Consider the following 17,249-nt stretch of genomic DNA (forward strand, 5'->3'; position numbering starts at 1 on the left):
CTTCTGTGACTGGTATGCTTATTTCCTGGTGCTTCAGTCCAACTGCCCATGGATTTCCTGTCAAGAGCATCCAACTGTGTGGGTTGCTCTTAACTCCATAAACCTAGCAGCAAAGAAAATCTTCAAGGATGAACTCAGAACCCTTCAAGTAGGCAGAACGTAATTGTAGGATTAGTAAATTTAGCAATCCCAAAATGGATTGTGCAGACAGCATCCACAAAGCCCACCTGATTTCAACTGTTAACCACTTGCCAAGCACGAGGCAAGTATAAACATCAGTAAAACAGCGGAGTGTGCAGACTGGGAAACAGGGAATTCCTGGCATTTCTGTGTCATTACTTTTAGTTAAAAAACCCACTGCCTTTTGAAGAAAAAGCCTGGAAGTATAAATCCTAAACCACAAACTCTAATGCCAAATTTTGGGGAGGGAAAAAAGTCTGTTGCTCTAAAACCATTAGAATAAAATAGGAGATAAAATTCTAGAAAGGCAAGTGGCCAGAGATGGTGCATCGTCATCCTATTTAGTGCAAGTCTTTTTATCATTACCCCAAAAACTCTGTACTACCAATTCCGCTTACCAAATAAAGCTGACTGCAGATAAGTTAGAGACCAAATAGGAAGAAGCTGAAATTTAAAAATATTTAAATTCAGGCATATGCTAATTAGTAGTCTTCTGAATCCAAAAGCCCAAGTGTTACTATCATCTACTACGCAACATATAAAAGAAGGAAGAACCCAGAATTTTCAGAAAACGGAATCCATTCTCACCAGTTAGGGCAATTCTACGCTTCTAATCATGTAGTTGTCTGAAGGAGACCTTTCTGAAACGACTCCAATACAGATGTTGTGGATCCATGCATGCAAATTAGTGCCAAATTATGCCAAAAGAGAACTTTTTTATAAGGTAAATCAGGATTTTTGTCAGATACCAGATTTGAGCTGTCCATTCAAGTCAGCGGCACCCTCCATGCGGAAATACCATTATCACTTAAGAAACAGAGCTACAATAAAATCATGCATTAAGCTTTTTCCCTTACAGAACAGGAAATGCTTATGGATCCTAAACCATCTGAAGTGACTGGGGATGAGGAGTTGGGAGGGAAGTGTGAACTATTATGGCAAATAAAGTAATTCCACACATGAAGATATTCTTCTAATTTATATTTTATTGCATTATGAAAATAATACATTTGGCAAAGTAATCTAGGCTCCAAATTGAAATAAAAGAAAATTCTGAAGAAAGTGTACTGATTATTTTTTAAATGTGAAATATTAGATGTATCCTAACCAATACATACTAGCATTCTTATTAGGCCAATAATCCAATAAACCTAATTATAATAATTCCACATAAAATTACAAGGTGTTTTTTGCATTCATCCATTTTATGATTAGCACAAATCTCGAGAGAACTGAGCCTCATTTGATCAAAACCAATGTAATTAAGAAACTCCTGTTCAGAAGACAATTTGAAACACTATCCAAAATTTTTATTTCCTTTGGTTCTACAAGTTGCATTTTCATCCTTATCACGTTACATTTCTCATAATCAAACATTGTAGCAGCTATAGATTCTGCCCAGTACCGTTATAAGTAAACTAGTATATTACATTTACATTATTTGAAAAATTACTGATTTTACAAATGCAAAAATGCATAAATACATGCCTATCTACACCGGCAAAACAAAGTACTCTGAACCTCCATGCTTTAAGAGACTACTTCTGGTGCAGGATTTCTGGGATGCCTTTCCAAGCCAAAGGATTATAGCTCTCTGACAGGGAATTCCACTGCTCTGTCCACACTGCTGAAAGGTGTAGTTAAAATAAACCCTAATTGGATTAAATTTATCTAATGATCAACATTTAAAAGATGACATTTTCCACTACTCATTTCTGTTTTGCTACATTTTCAGAACTGAAAAGATGTATTTTTTTAAAATGTACTAGGATAATATTTTCACTTTTTTAAAAGGGGAAAGTGCTAAAAACATTACACATATATTCTGTATCCTCATCAGATTTCAAGTTCTTTTTACATGTTGGGTTCAGAGTCTAGATTCTAACAGGTAAACAAACTGCTCAAGGCCAAAAAAAAAAAAAAAAAAGGAAATAAAAGAAAATAACATTTTTAATCACTGAGGTCTTGCTTCTTCATTTAGATCTTTTAAATGACTTTGCTGATGTGTGTTAAGAAAATGTGCCTAAAATTAGCCTTTAAAAAAATTCACATCTGAATCAGTTACTATTAGAACTGACATTCTCATCAAGCAAAGTCTGTGTAAGCGCACCTATGCATACTTGCGGAAATCTACTTCCCAGTGGGCATCAGTATCTTAAACCAGCTGAACAAGGTTTCCCAGTTTAACTACAGAAGTATTCCACCTACCCTAAAGGAGATATTCCATGAGCATTCTACAATTATCTGTATAAACAGGAACAAGTTTGATCTATGATCAACATATGAATATCTAATAAATATTAAAACTATTAAACTATAGATTAAAATGCAGATCTCTCATAGAGTTAAGTGATGGCATTTTGGTACATTCACCATTATTGTACTTTATTTAATAAAGAAATACATTTGCCCTTGCAAAAATAGCAATTGCAAGTTTACAAATAAAACCACAGACCTCAAAAGTCATGACGCTTAATCTTCAACTTATAACCAACAAAAGTAAATTGATTTGTTTACAAATGGTCCATGGCACAATTAAAACAAAAAATATCAAAAGGTCACAGGATCTTAAAGAATACGTTTATTGACAATAATTTCATAAATATTCTAAAGAAAATTTCAAAATTTCTAAACTTAAAATGTTTAAAATCTGTTCTCATTGGCAAAATATCCCTCAACAAAATAATAGCTCAATAGGTCACTACAAATGAATGTCACATTTAAAATTGGCTTCACCATTTTTGCAAAAAAATTTTTAAAAATTTACAATGTATGATTTTTCTCCCCTCCTAGGTACAGTAAATCAAAATGCAGTTTTTATTTCAACTACTAGACATATTCTTAAATATATCATCTAGCTGCTGTGAACCTGACAGTCAAGTCAGTCAGTAGTATATTTACCCTATCAACATAAACGGAGCCAAATCATTTTGGTAATTTTTCTCATAGCAATTTAAGTAGTCAAAATGCAAAAGTTGTGGTCGCCACCCACATCACCCCAAAGATTATGATACAGTGTCAGAAATTGTTTGCATCAGTTTTATAAGTTCATCTGTGTATTTTCAGGTATCTGAAACTAAAAAAGGGATTCTTTTGTATTTTGATAAAAATGTACTCGAATATTTCATAACATTAATATTTATTGCTTTATATGAATACTGTATTGAAAGCCCAAGCATTCAGTTTACACACAGAAATTATACAATTATATACCGCTTCACAAAGGCAGTGAACACATTACATTCTACAAAATCTACTTTACAGAAATTTAAAAATTCTAAATATCAAAAGGTACAGCTGAAGAAACAGGTATAAATTTGGCAGCCAGTAATTTTGACAGGGAAGTTGCAGCTTGCATGACTTTTAAATATGTGAATTTGAAAATATTGAGTTTAGAGTAATCATTGTGCTTTGTGTTAATCTGAAAAATATAACACTGGCTGTCGAAGAAGCATGTTCAAAAATATTTAATTCACTTCAAAATGTCATACAAATTATGGTGGTTTCTATGCACCCCTAAAGCTTCAGTCATTTAGCTCCAGTACATTACTATAGTAATATATTAATTCTTCCAGTACAGTGGGGTTTCATACCATTGACATTTGCATACTCTAGAATAATTTAGAAAGAAATGTGTAATATTCACAATGTTCAGAAAAGCAAGCAAAAGGTCAAGGAACCTGCCGGGTTCTTCTGAGATGGTCTCATGTCAGCATTCTACAAAATAGTAAGCTAATGTTTGAACACAGTTTCCAAGATAAAGCATATTTTCTCATAAATAATGAAGTCTTTTTCTCAGGCACCTCAGAAGTATACAAAAGAATTTTAGTTTGAACAGATCTCTTGGAATGTGTTTAACCTGGTATTTTAACAGACTTATTTCCAGGGTTTCACAAGGGCCAGATTTTATTTGAATTACTCAGAAGAGAAACTGAAAACTATCTTCTGAAAGAGGTGAACTCAATCATTACCAATAGAAAAAGTATCCACCGTATTCATCTCTTATAGAAACAGAAAAATATAACATTTCCCCCCTTAGAATAATATATATATATATGTATATATGACTTAAAGTTCCATTGTACATAGTCAAACAATAAAATCTGGAAACCAGCATGAAACCCTATAATTCACATGTTAAAATGTTGAAACTATGACCAAAATATGAAAACTGCTAGAGTTGTCAGAAAGAGACAAGACAAAAAGATTTCTTGCATATGTATAAACTAAATGTGATAATCTCCAAAAGGTTTTCAAAATTATAATTATTACCTTCCAGTTTAAAAACTTTAATTCTTAAAAAAAAAAAAAAAAATCTATACACAAACCACTGATTTGACCAGACCGAAAAAAAGTCAGCGGTACGCAGGACCCAGAGGAGCTGATATTCACAGTTCTTACATGTACAACTCTTTCAGGATTTATCCCATAAAGTACTTTATTTTACAACCTGCTTCTCTTGTAAAACTAAAGGTCCACTTTATTACATAAAAGTTTTATACAGTGTAAAACCAGAACTGTATGTAAAATACTGCATCTACATGTTTCTAAACAGTTAGTCTTGTTCCATTGGTTCATCTGTGACTTCTGTGGTTTCATCGTCATTTTCCATGGATGACTCTGAGAGAATCGCTCCAGTTTTACTGGAGCTGGATCCCACTAATTCTTCTGTCTCATGGCAATCAGAACCACTACTTACAGGGCCTGTATTTTCACTACCTTCAGAATGTAAATCTTTCTCAGCTTGAGTCAGATCAGATTCCTCCATTTGATTATTTTCCTCAGAAGTCTCTTCATTCACAGTTAAGGCATCATCAGATTCTTTTTCTTGATTTTTTCTTTCTGGGATCATTTCTCTTGATGTCATAAAAGACTCTAAAAATAAGCAAATGTTGTTGTAGTTAAATTTTATTTTCAAAATACCTCCACAGTTAAGTTTCATGAATTCTGATATTCTACAGTTCAAATCATATCCCCTGAAACTCAGCAGCAACTACATACAGGTGGGAGAAAAGCCCAACATCAGCATTATAAGGAGTTCCATTATGTTAAATTCTTTCACGCAAAATGAAGTACAAGAATTTGAGGATCTCCTTACTCCACCCTTTTACAGATGGTCTCTAAATACCTTCTTCTTCCTCTTCATCCTCTTCTTCATCCTCTTCTGTACAGTGCTGCCTGGTACAACTACTTTCCTTGTCTTTATCCTGAGATGATGACGATGCTTCTGTTTCTTCTACCATAACCGAAGCAATTTCACTGGAAGATGTTTGACTGGCTGTCTCTCTGACTTCACTTTCTTTGTCAAACCTGAGTCTTTTTACCTCATGGCCCTCGGCCTCCACAGCATCTTCATCTGGATGTTTATTTTTTATAGGGCTCACTGAGGAACCTTCTGACTCAGATGTCGAAGAGTCACTGTAAATGTTTTTTTAAAGTGTCATTAATAAGACTGTTTTCTTCATCTTCCACATTCTCATTTTTAAGGTCTAATAATTTTTAAAATTGTATTTCAGTGTCAAAGTTAAATTATAACATCTGGGCAAAGAAAAACACAAGAGAATAATTTCAAGGGAACCTAAACTGTGTCATGAATATTTCCCACTAGAACTAGTCAACAAGTTATATGACATTTCTGTTCAGTTCTCCAGTAAGTTAAACGTCTTCCCATAAGAGAACTACAAGTCTTCCAAATGGATGTACTCATTAAGACCTCTTACTCGTTTAGTCTGCTTTCTCTTAATGTGATGCAGAAAATTTGAGATAGGAGATAAATAAAAGGTTTCCTTAAACGATCTACAATGAGAAATAACTCACAAAATTTCCAACTCATTTACAAATCTTTTCTCTTTTCAGGTTACTTTCAAAAACAAGAAATAGAAAACATAACCATAACCACTTTACTTTATGAATATCCTACTGTAAATAGGATCTCCCCAAATCAGCAGTTTTAAGCCTCCTGTATGACCATCTTCATCATGTGCTAATGCTGAAATGTCCAGAGGCCATAAACCACACTAAAACTTTACTTGCTGTGCTCTTCGAAACAACAGTATATAGTAAAAATGAGTGCTGAAAATAATGGATAAATGTCAACCTATTTTGAAAACTTTGTTTTTAAATACAAATCACATACCAACCTGTGATTTTTGTCCTCATTTTGCTGTAAGTTTGACTCTTTGCTGTCTGTGCTCTCAGGCAAGCCATTTGTTGTCATGGGGACTGACAAAGAAACCTTTGGTCGATTAAGTGGCCTGGGTGCCCCAGGCCCATTTATATTAGACCTAGGGTAAGATAAATGAACATCATTTTCCCGTTTTGGTAAGAAGTCACCCTCCCAAGGTTTGCTTATGTGAACACATCATAGAAGTATTTACTTTGATTTTAGGGTTACCAAATTAATTGTTTAGTGTATCCTATATCTTCCATAAAATGCCCAACTTTATTTAAGAAAGTATATTGAACGTGCTTCTCAAAATTAGAAAAATGCAATCAATCTCACCGTTCAGTATAACTTGGTGAATTTCCAGGAAACATAACACCATTCATTCGATTTAAACTATTGGAATTGTTTTTTCTATGAGAAAAGAAAAAAACACTATTATAGATTGCTTAGTTCTTTAATTCTGATAAGAGCCATAGTCTAAAAGATCTTTTGCACGATCTCATAGTCACAGAACCAAACAGACTTCTGTGAGAAATGGAAGTATGGGATTACCTTAATATCTCATTTAACGCAGGTATATTCTTGTGAGAGTTCCAAAAACAAACTGTTATTGTCTATGAAATCACATTTTATAAATCCAGTGTTTCTTAACAGGAGACAACAATCTCCTCTCAACTCCCCTTCATGGAGCCCACAGTCCCAGGGGACTTTTGGCAATGTCTGAAGACATTTTTCAGGGAAAGAGGGACATTACTGGCATCCAGTAGGTAGAAGCCAGGGACAGCACTAAACTTGCTTTAATTCCCAGGATAACCACTCATAACAAAACATCAATAGTGCCAAGGGCTGTGTCTTAAACCAACACATTAATTTGCTATATAAATCTTGACAACTGGAAATACTTTTCCATCATGAGGAGGAAAGTCATCAAAGAACTATTCCAAACCTAGGAGTTATGCCCCAGAGACGCCATGGTAAGGTATCTAGGATGGGATCTCAGGGCCCTGAGTACGATGACAGTACATAAATCCACAAATCGTTAAGATTACAGTAAATCACCAATCACTTTGATACAAACCTCTTTACTAGAAAAATATAGATAATATCATTGGTAATATTTTACTTGAGGGACTGGGTGGTAGGTTCACAGTATTTATAAATGTCATCCTGCTTCATTCCATGTAAAATAAATGTAACCTAATTTAAAGACTAATGTATTAGAAATGATATAATCAGTATATACAGAAATACAAAAATCTCTATACTTACTCTGAAGAAGGATAAACGCAGCTAACAACCATCACATTCTGCAATAACAAAAATTGATGCTTTAATAGGAGGAAAAGCACTACGACATTAAGTTTAATCATTTGTTTTTAAGCTCTCAAAATCACCCTGGCAGATTAAGTTCCTATCTACTCCAATTTTACTAATAAAATTGTAGAAAACTTTTAATCAAACAACAGAAACTAAAACAATAACAGGCTAAACCTAACAACCTACTAAACCATTTGCTCCTTCTGCCAGTATTATTTTAACTCTACTCTAGCTACTTTGGAGCCCTGACATCATATATCAAATGTAATCCAGTGGAATCACACTCTTATTTTAGATCGAAATCATGTCAAGATACTTAGAGATTGAACTATTTAGGCCATGTATAATGAATTTAATTAAAAAGCAGTATCCAATCAAAGGTCTGATGTGCAGTAGCATCATACACACACAAAAAGAGCTTCAGACCTTTTTAATATAATCTTCCCAGTAATACTGACTTTACTAATAGTCAAGATTCATTAAAAGTGTAGTATGAGCCAAAGTGTTTTTCATTTGATCCCCTCCACAGCCCTCTTATTATCCATACTTCACAGATCAGAAAATGAGACTTAGGTTATGTAACTGGTCCATGGTCACCCAAGTATGAAACACTGCAGTTCTGATTTGGTGACAGGGCCACTCCTGGTACAACTCCTCTGACTGCCTCTTCATTCAAAGATTGTCAAAATCTAATTATTAAAAGTCCAATAAGCTGAAAATAAGTACTGAAGAATCATCTCAGTTTCCTGCACTTCAGGAATCTTATTAAATCAAGGGCCTGGAAGCTCAACAAAACAAATTAATCCAGTAAGGCTCTAAGATCTACTGTAAACACTAAATAATGGGTTTAGTCCTGCTCCAAGGTAGAATAAACTGAATTTGAATTAGAACCATAAAATGAACATTGGACTACGTTTTAGGATCAGAGAGGGAATTAGCAACCTACTGGTCCAATCAATCTTGGTTCCCACAGGGCTCCTTCACTGGTTCTTCACTCTAAACAAGTCAATTTCCTACTTTTCATTCCCTCAAACACCTTGATGTCTTTGTTCATCACATTGTTTACTGGATCCAAAATCCCCTTCCCTTACAACATCCCTTACCCACAAAAAACACCAATGCTTTCTTCATTCTTAACTCTGATCTACATCTTTCTCAATATCTAAGTTAAATTTTTCTATCAGATTTTCCAAAGTTGTGCACTTCTGAAATCCCAAAATGAATTCCATGGGTAAACAAGTGTGCAAAACACAACTGAAGTTCAAAATATCAATTCCAGAACTTTGCAGAGCCTTTAATGTTAATGTATACTAGGAATTTTGAAGATACAGTAAGCTGCTTTCCCCAAACTTAACTGATCACAAGTCCTCTCTCTGTGCTCCTCCTATTAAATCTCACTCCAAAACTTAGTTTTTCCCAAATTAGGAAAAGAATCTGGAAAAACTTCAGGTAGGTTTCAGGAAACCTATTCGAAGAAAAGGTGCCTGAAACAGAACTTACTCAGTGCTCTCTTCTGAAATAGATTAAAGTTTAATATAATCCCAATGATAAAATAAATACCTTCTCTACGCCTCTGAGAAATTTGTCTGTTCCTGTATAGTTTCTCCTTGGATCTGTTAGCAATTCACATAGTCGCTGAATAGTAAAAGGGATACTGCAAAAGAATATAATTTTATAGTTTGAGGTCATTAATTACCAAGAGAATTAGAAACATTTCACTCTTGCTATTTAAAGATTTATCTAGTCACCCATGTATTAAGCAACAAACGAAAATGCTACCACAGGGGGATGAATAGATGAGTGACTTAAAAAATAGGCAAGACAATAAGCATACCTGTCTTTTTAACAAGAAAATCCCTTGCCTTAAAAAGCAATTTAAAAAAGAACACAAAATTTTAAGTTTCAAAACTAATGGAGAAATATATTTTAACATTCTGAGTATGATTATTTAAAGTTTACAAGAGAGGCAACACAAATAATAATCAAATTACAGTTTATTAAATACAGGAACTTCTCAAGGATTCCTTTGCACACAAAGATTTCTTTACAGTGTCTCCAAATAAAACTACAAATGCTTTGTTATCAGACAGAACAAGGCAAATGATTTCAATGAAAAAGTATTATAAACAGGGTTCTGCTCCAAGGGCACCTGGGTGGCTCAGTCGGGTAAGCATCTGCCTTCGGCTCAAGTCATGATCCAGAAGTCCTGGGATCAAGCCCCAGATTGGGCTGCCTGCTCAGCGGGGAGTTTGCCTCTCCCTCTAAACCCTCCCCCCTTTCATGTTCTCTCTCTCTCAAATAAAGAAAATCTTAAAAAAAAAGGGGGGGGGTTCTGCTCCATAGTCAGTTTTACATACAATCTATGTTTCATCAGATATAAAATACACACAAACACAATCAATATTTTGATAAGTGCCTTACCATAATCAAATTTTCAACTGATCATACCAAATACAAAACTGATATAAGTTGGAACTAAAATCATTTATAAATATTAAAAAAAATTTATCTCACACACTATTAGCGTTCCTCACAATTACAGTCTGAACAGCAAACATAAAAGCATTTGATAGGACAAACACAGCTAAAAAGTATAAACATAAACTTCAGACTTCATTATATGCCATTCAAATCTATTTATTTTCCTTATAAAGAGAATTACAAAACCTCAAATTAAGAGTTAATATTCACAAAGTTCTTTACTATGTATAGGCATTTTGACACAATACTCTCCCACAAAGGAAAGCCACTAGTGCATAATAGTGCCAAGACTCAAACCCAGTGTCTCTAACTTCAAATCCCTTGTCCTCCTCTCCATTATTCCTACTTAAAATCTTGTTTATTTTCTAATGGGACAGACTATATTTAAGTTCTTATATTCTTTGCATCAATATTATTCTTATGTTCTTACAAAAAGTCAGTGTCAGGTTTATAACAAATTTTGAAAAGGTATAAAGTGTACATTATTCATACAAAAATAAACATTTTACTTATGAGAGGCCAAGAATAAACCTTTTCTCAAGTAGCATCAAAACCTAAAAATCACAAAACTATCTCTCGGTCAACAAAAGACTGAGTGCTAACTAAAAGACAGAATGTGTGTCTCATATCACAAATACTCAGAAGCAACTAGAAATTACAGAACTCTGATGTTCACCATAACTGCTAAAGGAAAGTCCTTTGGGTTTCTGAGAAAGCATATGGTTTCTTCCTTTTGAAAATATGGTCAAAGTGGAGTACACACACAGTCAAAACTAAGAATCTTAGTTTTGCACACCAACATTACTAATAATGAAACAGCTTACTGTTCTATTCATTCCTATAAAGATACCACTAAGGGAAAACCTATAGCTAATACACAAAACTGTTAACTGCATTAAAAAATTTAGGAAAATATTTTCCCAAGCTACGTACATAATAAACAACATGAGTTTACAAATTGAAAACTCAGATTTGATTGAAAGCTGAAGGGAAGGATCTCCTCCTTTATATTAGGTTCAATATACAAGTTATGTGTACACATATACATCTGAAATGCAGTACCACCTTGATTTCTGAGTATTAATGGTATACCTGCACCTCTGCCCCTTCTACAAGTTCACTACTTTCCAAACCTCAATCACACAAACTCCACCTATGCTATTCCCTCATTAACTAACTCATAGTGATACCACAATTAAAAGTGTATAATTATTCAAAAATAAGCAAAATAGCACCCAGTGTTAACAATATTCAAATAATACTTAACTGACAAATACTTCAACAGATATTATCTATGTCTTTTCCTCCAACTAAATTTCTTTCAAATACCAAAAACCAGTATTTTCCCTTAAGTTAAAAACAGCTTTAAAACATAAGTATCTTTAAACTTTCTGTTTAATAATGTTTACATGTTTTGGCTAATTTTCTTCAGGAAGATAAGTAAAAGTGTAGCCAATTATTAACAATGCACGTGTTGGTAAATAATACTGCCTTTAGGGGGAAAATGTATTATGTCTGCACAGCACTGTTAGCAATAAAAGCCTATGGTAAAATCTGTTTACTCCTTAAAGACACTTTCAGGAACTTTTGAGGTATTTTACGAAGTGTCCAACAGATGGCACTAAAATGTCATATAATACCCACCCCCTTGCGTATGCAGGCTAAAATACAAGTATTACTTGTAAATAAAAGTATCCTTTGGAAACATTAATATGACCCTAACAATTGCACTGAAGGTCCCTTTACACAGTTGTACTTTTTAACCTTTTAGGTAAATATCAAAGTCTACCACAAGCTAGAAATCAGAGCATGTAAATAGCTACAATAAATGTTAATAAAATTTTGTACACAATGTTATCAAGACACAATAAACTGTATGCCAAGGAAGCAAGCCTGAACCTGGAACATTTAATCTAAGATCTTTAAAAGGAGGTATAAGAATAAACCAGATAAACAATTCCAAAATGAATGGATGGTACAAAAACTATATGCCAGGTTTGCTCTCTGTCAGTCTTTAGACATAGCATACAAAAGTTTATTCTAACTCCTGAAAATATTAAAACTTTCTCCAGTAAAAATCACTAACTAAATTAAGACCCTATGTGCTAAAAAGAAAAAAAGGAAAAATGCACACAATGAAAAATCTGAACCAGAGTCCCTAAATTTGGAGAAATGGGGTAAGGATGTTCATTGGAACTGTACACTGTAAAATAAGTAACAGAAAAATATCCGGGGTTATTTCAAATAGAATATATTCAGTTTACTCTGCAATATAATACCTATTTGCCTGCCACCCTAAAATAAACACTAAGATTACATAAGGAACTGGGCAGGTAGGGGGGCGCTTTTAAAAGGAACATGACTAGCTAGCATTTTCAACTTTAAAAAAAAAAAGTGTGTCTACAAAATCCAATTAAAGTTGGGGGGAAAAAAACCTACATTAAGGATCCAAAAGTGACAGGTCCTTTCAAATGGTATTTACTCAGAAACACAACAGAACACTGATGTCCAGTCTACCTCTGATGTACAAATTATAAGGTAGTGTGGTTAAAAAGGTATACTTGCTAGCCCACTGAGAGACCGTGTCCAAGTTGAATTTATCACAAAGTTTCATGTTCACATCTAGGAAACAGGGATTCTGAAAGTATACTTCTCACTACTGATTATCATTAAGACTAAATAAAATATAATGTATATAAACCACGTGAAAGTGCCTGAGATATTTTATAAGATGTTCATTAAATCTTAGTTCCCATCATCATCCTGATCTCACCCACTAATTAATGGAGGCTGTAGAAAGCTGTTTACAAACACTCCACAGACCAACTACAGAGGAACAAAACCAAAAGTTTATCTCTGTCTTTTAAAATACTCATTTTAATTCGAAGGAGAGCAACTAACACATTTTACATTAATTATAGAGTATATCTGAATTTGACTGCAATGTGTACCCATTCACTGAATTTAAAAAAAGTATCAGGGCACCTGGGTGGCACAGTCAGTTAAGCATCGATTCTTGATTTCAGCTCAGGTCATGATCTCAGGGTTGTGAGACAGAGCCCTGGATCAGGCTCCCCATTAGGTGTGGAGCCTGCTTGAGATTCTCTCTCCCCCTTTCCACACCCAAGCCCTTAATACTCGTTAAGTCTTACATACCTGAAGGCTATGAGAATTCAAATAACAGGAAAGGGGCTGAACATCAGAGAAAGACATCTAAGCATGAATTAGCACTTCAATGCTATTTTTAACAGAAAGAAATTTTAAACAATAAGGCCAACACCTAAAGGAAGAATTTCCAATCTTATATTTTAAACTGCGAAATTACAGTTTGACTAAAATTTATCTTAGTCTATTTAAATGTTTCATCAAGATGTACAAATATTCTGAATGTATACAAGGTATTCAGTTGGAAAGAAGACATTCAGAAAAGGAAAATGCATTTAATTCAGAAATCTAAGATAAAAATCAGATAATTGATTACTCCTTTGTAACACAAGCCACTTTCCTCATGAAAAAAAATAAAGGAATATAAAATATAACACAGAGACCATCTGAGTCTAAAAACTAAGAGAGGGGTGCCTGGGTGGCTCAGTCGTTAAGCGTCTGCCTTCGGCTCAGGGCATGATCCCGGAACTCTGGGATCGGGCCCCACATCGGGCTCCTCCGCTGGGAGCCTGCCTCTTCCTCTCCCGCTCCCCCTGCTCGTGTTCCCTCTCTCGCTGGCTGTCTCTCTGTCAAGTAAATAAATAAAATCTTTAAAAAAAAAAAAGTGTTTTCTCTTGATTTAAAAAAATAAATAAAAATAAAATAAAAACTAAGAACCATAAAATCAGACATGTTATGAAAAATGTTAAAATAGACAGCTCACTTAAGTTTTATGCATAAAGATGTCATTTCTCTTATGTCCTTATTTTCTATGAACAGCTACATTTATACTATGCCTTAGTTAACAGAATTACTTAAATCCGACTTGAACTATTCAGGTAAAAACTAGCTTAAATGTATCTCAGTTATCACCAAGAATATAAAATAAATAAAAAATATCTATATATCTATCTCAGTTATCCAAGGTTGAACAGGTTCAGTTTTGTTTACTCTTAAGTCCTACAAAAATCAGAAATATCACTGGAATCATGCGATATTATCTAGCTTTATCTTAATTATCTATGCAATATGCTCTATCTGTACTCAGGTTTTAGATTTGTATAAATATACACATAGTTAGATATTCTTATATATGTATTTTCTACCTCAAATCAAATGTCAGAAATTAAGATTTACTGAAAACACCAATATAAAATGACAAGTACAAACAATTAAGAAAATGAATCAGCCTCTTTAAATAATGCTAAGTAATTTGTAAACTAACTGTGCCATTCCCCATCCCAAAATAAATGTGTAGCAACTGTCAACACTTTCAATCAAGTTAATCATCTTTTGTAGTGCCTATAGTAGTCTGAATTGTCACTGTCCTGGCATCAAATCAAAAATGTCAAGAAAAAATTAAACTTCTGCTATATCCTACCTTTCAATTTAAAACATTTTATTAGAACATCAAATCAAACCAAATGACCAAAGGACAAGACAAGGCAGGGGTAAAACGAGGAGGGAAGGCTACTAAATAATTCCAATTCTCAACTAGTTATGCTAAGTGAAAGAGAGAGAAGAAAACAGAAATAAACACATTTAGCTAAAAGATTTAATATGCTCAACAAATACTGACACAAAAACTCTTTTTCCCAACCAACTGAAGAGAATTCAGGAAGCAGCAATAAAATAGGTCAAAGGAAGTAAGAGAACAAAGTAACAAAAAGCTAGAACCTGTTCTCTCATCCCTGAATAATCTCAAATTAACTGCAAAGCAAACAATACAAAATCAAAAAAAGGATTACGCTTTAAATTTATGATCCAGATTTAAGAGTATAAAAATCTCATATACGACCTTTTAAAAAAGTATTAAGAGGCACACTGTCAGGTGCAGAAATTTGGTATCTGTGTGTGTGCAACACACATACAAAACAATGTGAAAGTTTTTAGGAGTAAGAAAAATCTGGTCAATCATGTACGTTAAAGTAACTTTAGAGAAGAAATTCAATATTCAGAAAGACTATCATGCCAAAAGATGAAAAGCGCCCTTCAGTTGTAACCAACTATACCTGCCTTAGAAAGAGGATGTGACAATTAAAAAGATTTTTAGGTATCAAATGGTTATGTACTTTTTCCAGACCTGCTCATAAATACATAGCCACACTACTTTAGTCAACCGCCCACAGTAACTGAAATTTACTGCTTATTTTAGAAAGGTGTTAGGCTTAACAACATTGACAAAGGAGAAGCAAAGACACACAGTTAATTTATATTCATTATTCTTCAATGTCAGCAATTTAGAGGATGTATCACTATATTTTAAAAAACTACTCGCAATGTAAATTACATTCTTTCTACCCCTTGAAGTCCCTCTTTGTGTACTAGTAGGAATGAACTACTGGAAATAAAATATAAATATAAAAACATGCTCTTATTCCCTTTCATTTATTTATTCAGTACTTGTTTGAAAACCTACTGTTCAGGCATTCACTGTTGTAGGCCTTGTTTGGAAAAGACAGTTAACCCTGTTTTCCAGATTCTTACAGTTCAAAAACTCAAGCCAACAAGTGAATGGACAATTTCCACTTCAAGAGGGAAAATTTAAATGCTGACAATATACTACAATAATTTTAGAAAAGGGATAATCTTTTTCAGGACTAAATACTGTGAAGCATTTAATAACAGAGCTTTTTACTAATTAAAAGCAAAAACAAAACAATAAACTAACCAATAAGAAAATCACCCCAAAATATGAAACAAGAAAGGGTATGAAACCACCATGTGTAAGAGCCAATAAGCACTTGATAAAATGTCCAATTTCACTTGCAGTCAAAGACACACAAAATATTAAAGAATTACAATATCTGCATTTATATACACACAAAATGATACACATTTTGCAAGGTCAACTTGGCAGTTCAACAGAAATTTTAAGCATGCGCACACTGTGTGTAACAATTCTATTTCTACAAATTAAAAGCAATCTACACATACATTCAATGTGTGACATTCATCAACACAAGAAGGTACGTACAAGGATGCTACAAGCACTATTTATAATAGCCAAAAAATAAACACCCACCACCAATGGAAACAATGCAAACTTGTTCGTATAATAAAAAATAATGCAGTCATTTCAAACACATAGACGAACAGAAGTGATACCTCTATAAATGTGCTGATACAGAGATTTCAAAGCTCTTCGAAAAGGAAAATACAACTAGCATATGACATGATCCCACTTTCTTTTCTTTATGTACTACTCCTATGACATTTAAGGATCTTTTCAAAAGCATGAACAAATATTTCTCTAACTTAAAAGGTGACCTATTATAAACAGTGGGAAAGGTATACTAAAAAGGATAAATTCTCAATCTGGCTGAAAAAGACCAAAATGCTACTTATAGCCACCACTCTTAGCAAAATTTTTAAAACACCAATTAATTGATATATATTCAAACATAAAAATAAAATTGAAAAAAATCATAAACATGTTTCAATATATAACATAATAAATCATATAAATATATTACTATAAATATAATAAAGACCAAAAAGGTTAATTAAAAACTGAAAAATATTTATCACTGATTAAGACTTCAATCCTGCCTGATTAGGGAAAAGGATTCATAAACTGCTATTCTGAAAAATCAAAAATAATATAAGTTCAAAATACTTATGGTTCAAAGATAAAAAATATTTTAAAAGCAATTACATGTCTTAGGCATGCATTTAACGACCATTCAAATCATTTTCAGAAGTAGGTGAATTACCTGTTTTACAGACTAAGAAATCCTAAATATTCAGTTTTATTTATTCTACGTATCTGTCTAGTGCATCCTAATTTTGAAAGAACTGAAAATAGTATTACTAATTCAGAATCACCAGTCTATTAGCTTAACATTCACAAAGCAGTAGCATAATATGACCTGCTTTACCTTAACTCTTAGTTTTTAATGGTAGCCATAACTTATTGAAATGAGAAGACGAGCTATGATGTCTAGGTACTACCTATGTA

At 33.4% G+C, this 17,249-nt stretch overlaps 1 protein-coding gene across 1 annotated transcript in view; it reads right to left on the reverse strand.

Moving 5' to 3' along the window:
- Positions 1 to 1,146: 1,146 nt before the first annotated feature.
- PPP4R2 (protein phosphatase 4 regulatory subunit 2) overlaps positions 1,147 to 17,249 on the reverse strand; it is a 53,238-nt gene continuing 37,135 nt past the window's right edge. The window contains exons 4-9 of the mRNA XM_045808100.2: positions 9,224 to 9,317; positions 7,616 to 7,653; positions 6,683 to 6,757; positions 6,321 to 6,464; positions 5,309 to 5,598; positions 1,147 to 5,055 (exon numbers count right to left, since the gene is read on the reverse strand). Coding sequence (XP_045664056.1) covers positions 4,736 to 5,055; positions 5,309 to 5,598; positions 6,321 to 6,464; positions 6,683 to 6,757; positions 7,616 to 7,653; positions 9,224 to 9,317 — 961 coding nt within the window. The 3' untranslated portion in view covers positions 1,147 to 4,735. The remainder of the gene's footprint in view (positions 5,056 to 5,308; positions 5,599 to 6,320; positions 6,465 to 6,682; positions 6,758 to 7,615; positions 7,654 to 9,223; positions 9,318 to 17,249) is intronic.

This window comes from Ursus americanus, chromosome 14 (genome assembly GCF_024610735.1).
Source record: "Ursus americanus isolate L20-20 chromosome 14, mUrsAme1.1.p, whole genome shotgun sequence".
In the NCBI taxonomy this organism is placed as follows: Eukaryota; Metazoa; Chordata; class Mammalia; order Carnivora; family Ursidae; genus Ursus; species Ursus americanus.